At 33.1% G+C, this 11,171-nt stretch overlaps 1 protein-coding gene and 1 long non-coding RNA gene across 3 annotated transcripts in view; one reads left to right on the forward strand and one right to left on the reverse strand.

The window, feature by feature from the left end:
• Positions 1 to 6,523, reverse strand: part of LOC106072020 (2-oxoglutarate dehydrogenase complex component E1-like) — a 31,752-nt gene extending 25,229 nt beyond the window's left edge. Inside the window, exons 1-5 of one of the 2 annotated variants that reach the window (XM_013232305.2) lie at positions 6,366 to 6,523; positions 6,045 to 6,246; positions 3,617 to 4,028; positions 2,062 to 2,259; positions 1,217 to 1,319 (exon numbers count right to left, since the gene is read on the reverse strand). In XM_013232305.2, the coding sequence (XP_013087759.2) occupies positions 1,217 to 1,319; positions 2,062 to 2,259; positions 3,617 to 3,856 (541 nt within the window). In that variant the 5' untranslated portion in view covers positions 3,857 to 4,028; positions 6,045 to 6,246; positions 6,366 to 6,523. The remainder of the gene's footprint in view (positions 1 to 1,216; positions 1,320 to 2,061; positions 2,260 to 3,616; positions 4,029 to 6,044; positions 6,247 to 6,365) is intronic. The other variant, XM_013232376.2, reaches the window with a different exon arrangement.
• A 520-nt stretch (positions 6,524 to 7,043) lies between these two features.
• LOC129924764 (uncharacterized) lies at positions 7,044 to 9,801 on the forward strand. Its single transcript, XR_008776683.1, has 2 exons — positions 7,044 to 9,183; positions 9,296 to 9,801. It is a non-coding gene; the product is annotated as an uncharacterized LOC129924764 (long non-coding RNA).
• The last annotated feature ends 1,370 nt before the right edge of the window (positions 9,802 to 11,171 follow it).

Consider the following 11,171-nt stretch of genomic DNA (forward strand, 5'->3'; position numbering starts at 1 on the left):
CTGACCACAAATGAATCATTCATTCAGCAGTAACTCAAAACTTTAAAAAAAAAAAAAAAAAAGATCCACATTATGTCAAATGTTCACTTCGTAAAGGAAATAATAAATAAATAGTAACAGAACTAATCCAATCAGACAAATAAGTGGAAACCAAATAATACATTCCAATACAGATGGTAATAACTTAATCTATTAGAATCTTAACAGTAAAGTGAGCATGAGATTCCTTTTAACTATTAATAGAATATTTGATACATTTTGAGAAAAAAGATGTGTTTACATTTATTCATTAAAAATGTCAAACTGAATGGTTAAAGATTCAAGTACAGTAAGTAAAAATATTTGCTCTTAGCTTAAAATTAAACTAAAATAGTCCCCAAAGTTTATATTATAAATACAAAAGCTGCTGCTGAAGAAATTATTTATTATCGCAGTTACTGAACAGAATCGTATTTGGGTTGGTTAACAGAAGTTTTGTTGCTTACTCTGGGACTAATAAAACTGTTGTACAAGCAACCAAAGAAAACAAAATGAAGTGTGGATTTAAAAAAAAAAGTCATGCAGGTCATTAATAGTAAGTTAATAAGCCTATAAAATGCATTAAAAAAAAACTGGCCAGATTTAGTGTAAGTCTTTTATGTCAGGATAGAAATTAATTGTGCAACTCTTTTCTAATCATATTTTAAATTATTCTTTAACAACTATTTCATTTTTGTTTAAATTTCTTTATTCTAATGTTTTACATTTTTTTTTTATTCCATTACTAGAAACAAAGAAAAAGTAAAAAGAGCTGCAAAATGTTGCCTAAGAAAAAAAAAATGTATTAAGTGTTCCATGGCAAAATGAACAATTATCACAAGAAAGAAAATAAATGTAAAAATGTGAACTATTTTGAGAAAAAAATGGAAAAATAAATTGCTTTTCAAACTTCCTATTCCATAAAGTTAATTTAACTGTTAATTGCAATTTTCATAATCATACTTTATATAAGAAATCTCTGCCTTTTATTGATCAATTATGATCTTATAAAAAATTGAACTAAAAATTCATACACGAAATATTGTACTTGAATTGTTATGTTAGCCAAATAAATGATCTCAAACAGCTCAACTACCTAAGAAAAAATGCTTGGTGAAGGCAGAATATATCTTTTTAGGTTCACTTTGCCAATGAGCACTTTATATGTTATCTATTTATATAAAACAATTCATCATACCCAAATTATAAGACTCTATTAGAAGATCTTTTGGTATCTCAGTATCCAGGTCTGCTGCTAATATACCCAAGGGATCTAGTTCACAGATACTGTGGCCTCTTGTCTTTACAGAAAGGGTTAGTGCATGTAGGCATAGGTTTTGATGTGTACATACACAGAGATTATATAAAAAGAAAATTGTTCAGTACAGTGACACTGATTGAACAGTTTCTATTCCAATGTTATCAGCGGCTGGGGACCCTGATTTTGGCCATGTAACAAAAGTTTACAGTTCTTAAAGGAATTAATTGTAGGAACAATTTTAAAACAAATCAACATTATTTGTCTATGCCTAAAAACTATAGTTAGCCAGGTCATTGACACAAATAGTAAAAAGCTATGAGAACAATGAGTACTGCAAAGTATGTTGATTTGAGATTAAAGTGCTCCCCAGCCTCTGAAGCCTACATTGTCTTTTATTTCTTAGCATTTATGATAATAGGCCTACATTAAGAAAATAAAGTCAGCAAACATAACAGAATTCAATATCTATATTATACTGATATCTTTCTATGCTAGAAAAAATATATGTAACAATATATATATATACATATATATATATATCTTTTTTTTTTAAGTGACAAATAAAATACACAAAACTGGTAGGAAACATGAATTAACAGAATTTGTGTTTCAATCAAAACATAGCAGGAAAACAATTTTTAAAAAATAATAATAATGTATACCTCTTGTGTATTACTTAATTGTCATCTATGAATAGAACTTAAACATATATAATACTAAAACTACAGAGTATATAGATTGATATGTTATTTTAAAAAATTAATTCAAAACAAATGGTATACCTGATATGAGCGAATTATTGATTGCACAGACAGGTGATCTTCAATAGTCTTTTCATCCACTGGTAAACCTTGTTCTACTGCATGACGAGGTAATGGTGAAGGCACAAGCCCGGTGGCTGGCCGAAGTGTTGGTGGAGCAGAATAGGCCTGTCCAGGAGGAGCACCTTTGGCAGTTTGTCTAAAGAATGCATCCCAGGACTAGATTTTAAAAAAAGTCATTTCAATTAGATCTTATAGTTTACTTTAACTAGTTAAATAAAATAGCTAAATCACAACCATTTTAAAACAATTATAAAATATAACATTCTCAACTAGCCTATGCAAAGTTTAAACAAAGGACTGGCATCTACAGGTACTAATGGGAGACAAAAATAAGATATCAGAAAAGTTCCTCTAAAATCAACACTTCCAGCTAATAAAATTTAACATGAATAGACCCATTAAATGTTTAGGTTTTGATCACTTGAGTCTGACCTGTTAAAGATCTGAATCTTACTTTATTAACAACTTTAATCCTTTAGTGACTCTATTTGATTAAAATTTTTCACATCAAAATAGCACATATTTTTAAAGATAAATTATGATCATATGAAAACTTTAAAAAGAACCTAGACATTGTTCTTAACTTCTAATTAGTGATAACCAGAAAAACTATATATTGTTGCTATGTTGAAAAAGTTTCTTTTAGTTATGTCAAAACTAATTATTCGAATGCATCGATTTTATTTTAATTTTAAAATTTATTATAAGTTGCCAGATATTGATTGGTAGGTGAATGGATTTCATATAAAGAATGGAAAAATGATTGAGACATCACCGAACAATACCTTAAATATTTGTTGGACTTTTATTGATGATTTAACTGATTTAACCATGATATGAGTTGATTTTAAGTCTTTTCAGGGCACATTTTAAAATTGCTTTGGGTCAGTGAATTTTCAAGTTACAAGTCCAATTACCAACTTACTATAATCTGTATGAACACAAAATAAGGTACTACACATTTTCAGGCTAGTAAAGATTGCTTTGGGTTGGTCACTTTTTCTAATTACTTGTCCACCTAGCTAAGAGAAAAAGTTCCTTAAAATATCTTAGGCCACATATGATTTAAATTCTTGATTAAAAAATTCCTTAACAAAAAAAAAACAAAAAACAACAGATTTAGCTTTTCAATTGGAATAGCAAACAATTTGATCTAAAATTATTGACAAATTTTTATAGACACGTGTAGTATTTTTGTAAGTTATTAATTTTTCCTTCAATAATAAATTTATAAATTACTGTATTTATTATATTTATAAAAAGGGAGTGTCAAGCATTGTCAGTATGAAACAAACAAAGAGAATAAAATAAAATGGCTACAAGTATCTCTAATAACTATTCTCATAATATTTTTCATTTTTTAATATTAATAACATGAGACATATAATCTTTGTTATATCCAAATTGTTATAGTTGGGTGAACACTTGAAATCATACAAACTAGTAACTAGTAAGACTAAATGCTCATGCAATTTTAAAATGTTAATAACCAGAGAAAACTTAATAATCTCACCTTATGGACACTGTTGGGATCTCTCTGCCAAGCCTCATACATATCCTCTATGTAAGCAGAGGAGCTGCCATTCATGAAAGGCTCAGCAGCCACTTGAGTGCTAAGATTCCTTCCTTGACCATGTTCCCAGGCACCCCATAAGCCTGAAGTAGTTGCATAACTGCGATAAAATGCTGGCAGCTCATGGAAGGAATGGCACTTTGAATAACGTAGCAAAAGGCCCTTGATGCGATGCATCATAAGACCGTAACGTCCTAGCTACGTGAAAATGTCTAATATTGTGGCAAAAACTAGGGTTTGACAAAGCCAGTATGATAACTGGTTTCACTGTATGTGTTGTAAATGTGTAGAATATGCTTGTTCAAACAGAACTAAATGCAGAAACATGAATTCACTTTATGTTTCAAGAAATCTGTGAACAAAAAGAAATACCAATTTAGCACACAGAATGAAATGAATTTTAAACAAAATTTGACATCATTTAAGGCCATACTAGTAATACCTAGTAATATAGACTATATAGATCTAGCTAGGCTAGATCTATCAGTATCATCTAGATGTAGATTCTAGATGTAAAGATATTCTAGATCTATCAATTATAGGTAAAATACTGTTCTAGATTTAGATCTATTCTAAAGTATATAAATAGAATCTAAATCTATCTTATTATCTTTTATCTCTCTCTCTCTCTCTCTCTCTCTCTATATATATATATATATATATATATATTTTTTTGAAGAAAGAAATATATAATATATATATAATATGTCTTTCTTTCAAAAAAAAGAAGATAATTACGTCCTACATATTGCATGTGTCACTCTAGTCATACATGTTAATCAATAATTTAAACTTTGCTAAATCGTTGGTTTTCCTGGCTGATTCAGACAACCCTTTCCTTTCTTTAACAGCACTAGGGAAGAAGAAGCACCTGTACTAATTTGTTCTAGTATATATATAATAAGAAATTTGCCTCAATTTTTGTGTCTTTCTGAGTATTTCATTAAGATAGGTTTATCTATTTGGAAATTATGATTCAATGTTTTATGTGTTATAGCTACTTTACTTTTTATTCTTCTGTCCTGAAGTGTCTCTAAGTTTAAAGATTTAACTAATGGTGTTACTCTAATCAAATCTCACTGTTCTATTTTGTATTTGTTCTAGTTTTTTTTTTTAATGTTTTCCTGACTTGAGGGATCCCAAACAGAGGATGCATATTCTAATATTGGCCTAACTTAAGTTAAATAGCATATTTTAGTTTTATGTTCCTGTTTAATTTGTACAAATTTCTTTTAATAAATCCCTAATGTTTGCTTGATTTTTTTTCAAAGGGATTAGATAATAGTGAACAAATAGATGCAATTGTACTAGACTTTTCTTAGGCTTAAAAAAACTAAAATACTTTGGTGTTTATGGTTCGTTACATCAATGGATTCAGGATTTCCTAATAGAGAACAAACTGTAATAATTAAGGGCTCCAAATCTCAACACCAATAATAGTTAACCCAGGTGTACATATTTTTTTTCAATAATCATCAATGTATCCTATTAGTTGAGTTTCACATGACCTAGGCCTATATTTCCTAAAATCATGTGGGTATGGTCATATATGAGGTTTTTTTTGCTATCCTTACTTTTTGGGTTAGGTGTTTGATTTTTAATTAAGGTACTTATTGTGGACTCTTTCTACATTGGCTTTAAATTTTTAAATAGATCTAGGTTTTCTCTCTGTTTGCAAAGTATCTTTAATTTATTATTAAACCAGCATTTATTTATTTTGTTTGATGAGTATTTAGATCAAATTGGTATTTGATTTTCTGTGATGTTTTTAAGAGATGGCTTTTAATGAAATTCCAGAGCCAGAGGTCATCAATAGGTTGCTTAAAGACTTTTTCTGATAAGAATGTATGTTGCAGCTTGGTATAGTTGTGTTAGGCTGCATTTGTTTCAGAGTAAGATTTTTCTTTTTGGTTTATATTGGTTACTGCTTTTAGTGTATTTTAACAATATCAATATCATGATTCATGGTCAGATAGTCCAGTGAGAATAGTCAGAATAGTGAGATATTTTATTTAACACTAATTAATAATCCAGATTTCAGGTCTGTTAAAAAGTGTTATAGTAATTAGTAGGCCTATACTCATACTAGTCATAGTCATACTGATACTAAGATCATACTACTGGTTACTGGTAGTGGTACTGATGAGTGATACTGATAGATTAGATTTTAGATCTACTACTTACTACTAGATTCTCCTCTAGATCTAGATCTAGATCTAATTATATTTAATAAGTTGTTTAGTCTAGATAGATTGATGTTTGATTGGTACTAGATTAGATTCTGATTAAATAAAATCTAGATAGATCTAGAATCTATATTAACTATCATAACTCATTTACTGTCACAGATCTAAATTACTTAACTTACCCTTCACGAATGAAATGTATGGATGTGTCAATAAGTCCGCTTGCATTTGTTAAAATGGTATTTCCATTCACGGAAGAGTTCAGAAATGGAGAAAAAAAAAAGGTTAGGATTTCGACCTTTACGTCAAACTCAAGGAGTCAAGGAGCTTTCGAAATGGCGTTGTGCCGTTGTACTCCCAATTTGTTCAATTGTAGACTGCAAGCTGAAACATAACCCATATAGATCTAGAACTAGATAAGATAACATAAGATGGAAATATGCACTATTACTTGATTTTTTTTCTTATTAAAATAAGCACAAATAATTTCATAAAGTACTTACAGTAAAGTAAAGTCTATGTATCGTAAGGAGACCCCTCACTAATGTGTTAACTGTAAGGTGTGTAGACTCATGACGTCACTATTTTTTTTTTTTTGCACAATTACATATTCATAAGTTCGATATTGTGTAGGGGTTTTCTGTCAAATCACATTTAGAAATGGGACCCAGTGGCTTTACCGAATGTGTAACATTTACATTTTGTGTGTTACTAGATCTATATATAGATATCTAGATCTATGGGCATCGTTATAGAATAGATCATGACCATAGACATAAAATATAGATCTATGTCTATGATCATCATAGAAATAACAAAAAATTTCACACATTTTTATTTATCACTGAACTATGTCTTATATTTGAATGTACACTGAAGATACTGTCTGTCACTGTCAAGATTATCAAGATTATTCCGGGGTTGGGAGGGAATTAGCAACCTGGATTATTAACATTTAATACTATATATGTTAACAAGAAAAACATTAACAAAAAAAATACTATAAAAAAAAGCTTGTAGGAAGTGTCATTGTATAAATTTGTTTGGATCAGTCTTGTGATTTAATTTGTAATATATCTACAGTTCTACATAGTAATAATAATAATAATACATCTGTTTAGCGAAATCAATGCACTATGATCCTATTTGGGGGGGGGGGAAGGAGGGGGGGTATTTATGTGAATGTTACCGTGATCGCTTTTTAAATGCATAAAAAAACGTCACCCAGAGCTCAATTAAGCCTCCTCGTTCAACTTATATACCACCACATCTGTCAAATACGATTTCTTTCCCTTGTTCGATACCAAACAAAATAATTAATTATCATTAGCTTTTTAAATAATTGTTGTTTATTTAAATTGATTCTTGTTTTGTCAGATACAAGAAATAATTGTGCAAAATTTCCAGATACAACATGGGCGTAGCCAATTGGGGGGGGGGGTATAGAGTCAGGTCTTTATCCGGTCCTTCTTGAAGGCTATATAATTAGCTTTTAGCATTAATTAGATCTATACGAATATTAGCATATGAATATAGCCTATTGGCATACCATTGACCATAGATAGGCTATAATATCTATAGGCCTACCTATTCGATTGCAAAACATATACAAAATAACAATAATAATTATAAAGATATGACCCAAGAGATTTCAGTAGCCTACACCAGGAACTTTTATTAGTTTTTGTGTGATGACAACGCCATGGAATACCAAAGGCAGTCTGGTTCATTGCTCTCCTCATTATGTAGTCGATGGCTTGGAGGAATTAGAGGAAGAGAGATAAGATGCACCCGATCTCACACCTGTCTCGATGCTGAAAAACTCGGTTGTTCCTTCTTCTGTTTTAATGCAGCAACTAGATTGACTGTATATGTGTCGTAGGATCTGGACGAATTTTTCTGGGATGCCATATTCTAGAGCTCTAACCGTTTTCCATAGTGATTCTCGGTGGACACTATTAAACGCTTTCTTAAAGTCTACGAAACTGATCGTTAGCCGTTGTTGGTACTCGAGACTTTGTTCTATGATATTTCGTAGAACGAAGATCTGCTCTGCACTTGATCTGCCTCTTCGGAAGCCTAGGCTGCTTGTTCTTCTCTGAGCCTCTCATCTACAGACTGTTGGAACGGTATAAACAAAACAGTGCTGAAAACTTTGCCCGGGACAGAGAGGATAGTAATGCCCCTCCAGTTGTTGCAGTCTGTCAAGTTGCCCTTTCTTGGAAGCTTTACAATCACTCCTTTCTGCCAGTCAGGAACTTTAGAAGTTCGCCAACAGAGATTTAAGAGATATGTCATTCTGTTAACAATGCACTGCCCCCCCCCCCCCATGTTTTAGCATTTCTGCTGACACCATGTCTAGCCCTGGTGCTTTGTTGTTCTTTAGCACTGCAATGGCCATGGTAACCTCCTCTGCAGTTATTGGGTCTGTCTTGACCTTGAGATCATTGTCCGAAGAGGGGTCCTTGAATGTGTAAGTCAGGTCTGGAGACGGTTAGTTAAGGATCTCTTTAAAGTGCTCTACCCATCTTGCATCCTGTTCTTCTTTCGTTAGCGAAGTTTTGCCTTGTCTTTTATCGGTGCTCAATGTCATATCTTTGCTCCATTGAGATATCGGACAATACGATGGAGAGTCTTTGTGTCATTTCTGCATGCAGCTGCTTGTGCCTATTGACCCTTCTGTTCAATCCAGTCCCGTTTATCTCGCCGACAGCTTCAAGATCTGCTTCCCCATAATCTTCTTCCGCTAGGCTGCGATCCTGGGTTTTTATTTTTCTAGTGTCGTCTACGTTTGGCATCTTTCCTCTCATCGGTCTATTCCATGGTATTCCATGGCGTGAACAAAACCGAATGATGGACTTGACTTTGCCGATGACGTTGCACTACTCGGGGATACAAATAAATGCATACAAGAAATGACGGAGAGCCTAGTGTCGCAGTTATCTATGTAGTTGTACAGTGGAATTATTTCACTATTAATAGCACTGCTTGCGTCTATTTTGATGACGTCATTTTGCAGGATAAAATGGTTACATTTCAATAGCGCCGCTTTCATCACTAGTTAATGACGTCATCTGAGTTAATTTCTAGTTTCTTGTGTAGGCTAGGGGAATGATCTCCCCTTGTTGCTTCGTCATTATTTCTTGTGACGTAGAGTGAGTGCGTGTTATGACTTTCGACATAAATCGTCTGTTTTATTCTCTCCATCTTGTGTAGAAGAGACAAGTCGCATTTGGAATTTCTCCTTGGATCTGATATTTAATAGTCTTATCGTTGTTCCTTGGATATATTCTTATTGGATTATCCTGACCCCTGTTTAGGGTGAGTTTTATTTTCACATTATATAGTTGTTTGTAATTGGAGTCGATCGTATTTGTATCTTTTATAATTAGACTGGAAGATTAGAAGAATTTGTTCTTTTATCTTTCTATAGGGTCTCAGTGCCAAGTCTCAGTGTTAGACTCAGTGTCAAGTCTCAGTTTTCAATATTGAGAAGGCACGACATGGCCTAAACTGTGCCGATGTGCCTAAAATCAAAATCAAATCAATATTGAGATTTCAGCTTAGTCTACAGGACTGAGGTCTTCATCTTTTTGTTTTGTTTTCACGGGTCTGAGGTTCCAGACTGCGGGTTGTTGTGTCCAGACCTGGTGATACAGTGTGAACTATGAACTTTTGATTAGTGGTCGTCGGTGAACAGTATCTGGGCTAGATCTACGTGTATTACCAGTTATTGTCTTGAAAGTTTATGTGGACAATTGTACTGAATATTATAGCTAAGGTAATTATATTATTTGTATTATAATTACTAAGTGAACTGGATTATAATATACTACATCATATTATATATCTACTGTTATTCATATCATTATTATTATTCATATATCAGTTCATTGTAAATATATCATTAGATTAAATTCATAATTTTATTTAAATCATCATACACCTCGTTTATTAATTTATGTATAACAGATTGTGTATGGTGTGACTGTCGGGCTGAACTTGGGCCTAAAATATTACAAGTTTTTAAGTAATTATAATTTAAAACACACATTTGTAATTCAAAATTACTGTAATATCTAGACACATTAATACATAATAATAATTCAGCAATTTCATTCAACTAAGACCTGACACCTAGATAGAGAGGACCCCAAAAATGGCCTCCGCATAAACTTGGATAAAACTACAATTTTGCGAGTGGGATATAAGGCAAAGGGTGCCTCCGTCAGACATGGCGAGTCAAATCTTGAAGAGTTGGACAAGTACATATACCTTGGCAGCATCATAACAAATGATGGGGATGCCTGCCATGATATAGCGTGCCGAATAGGAAAGGCAGGGAGCATTTTCCTAAGGCTGCAGCCTATTTGGACAAAAATACACCTTCTCAACACAATCGTTATCCCAACAGCAACATATGCATGTGAGACATGGAAGTCGTCTGTCAACATTGAGAAAAGACTAAATGTGGCTCAACAAAAATGGCCGAGACGGATTTTGGGAGTCAAGTTACACAGATCGGGTCTCAAACATGGAATTCTATGCCGAACTGGGAGTCGAACACTTAGGGAGGTTGTGACAGAGGTTTGCGGGACATGTTCTCCGACAAAATAAACTACGCATACCAAAAGTTGCGATGACATGGACGCCAATACGAGGAAAGCGCAAACAGGGACATCCTCGTATAACTTGGCGCCACACCTTCATGGAGGACCTAGAACAGTGGACACTAGGTAAGAGGAGGCTTCAGACATGGCCAGTGACAGATCTTTGTGGAGACAGCTTGCCGCCCAATGCGCCAAACGGCGCGGGAGGACCTAAGTCAAAGTAAAGTGATAACAAATTATCGTTTAATTTAATAGGCCAAAATAGCATACAATGCGGCGAATGCGCTCATTTTGAGGTCAAAGTGCTAGCCTACTGAGAAAAGATTTAAACAAACAAAAAAAAAAAAAAAAACCTTTTCTTCCGACAAGACAACAGACTTCATGAACATGAAGAAAATATAACCCTACATTGTCTTGCTAATACATTGGCCATTTACTTATAATAAGGTGCTCGTTGGCCATTTACTGATAATAAGGTGCTCGTTGGCCATTTACTTATAATAAGGTGCTCGTTGGCCATTTACTGATAATAATGTGCTCGTTGGCCATTTACTGATAATAAGGTGCTCGTTGGCCATTTACTAATAATAAGGTGCTCGTTGGCCATTTACTGACAATAAGGTGCTCGTTGGCCATTTACTGATAATAAGGTGCTCGTTGGCCATTTACAGATAATAAGGTGCTCGTTGGCCATTTACT

The sequence above is a fragment of the Biomphalaria glabrata genome, chromosome 2, assembly GCF_947242115.1.
Source record: "Biomphalaria glabrata chromosome 2, xgBioGlab47.1, whole genome shotgun sequence".
Lineage (NCBI taxonomy): Eukaryota > Metazoa > Mollusca > Gastropoda > Planorbidae > Biomphalaria > Biomphalaria glabrata.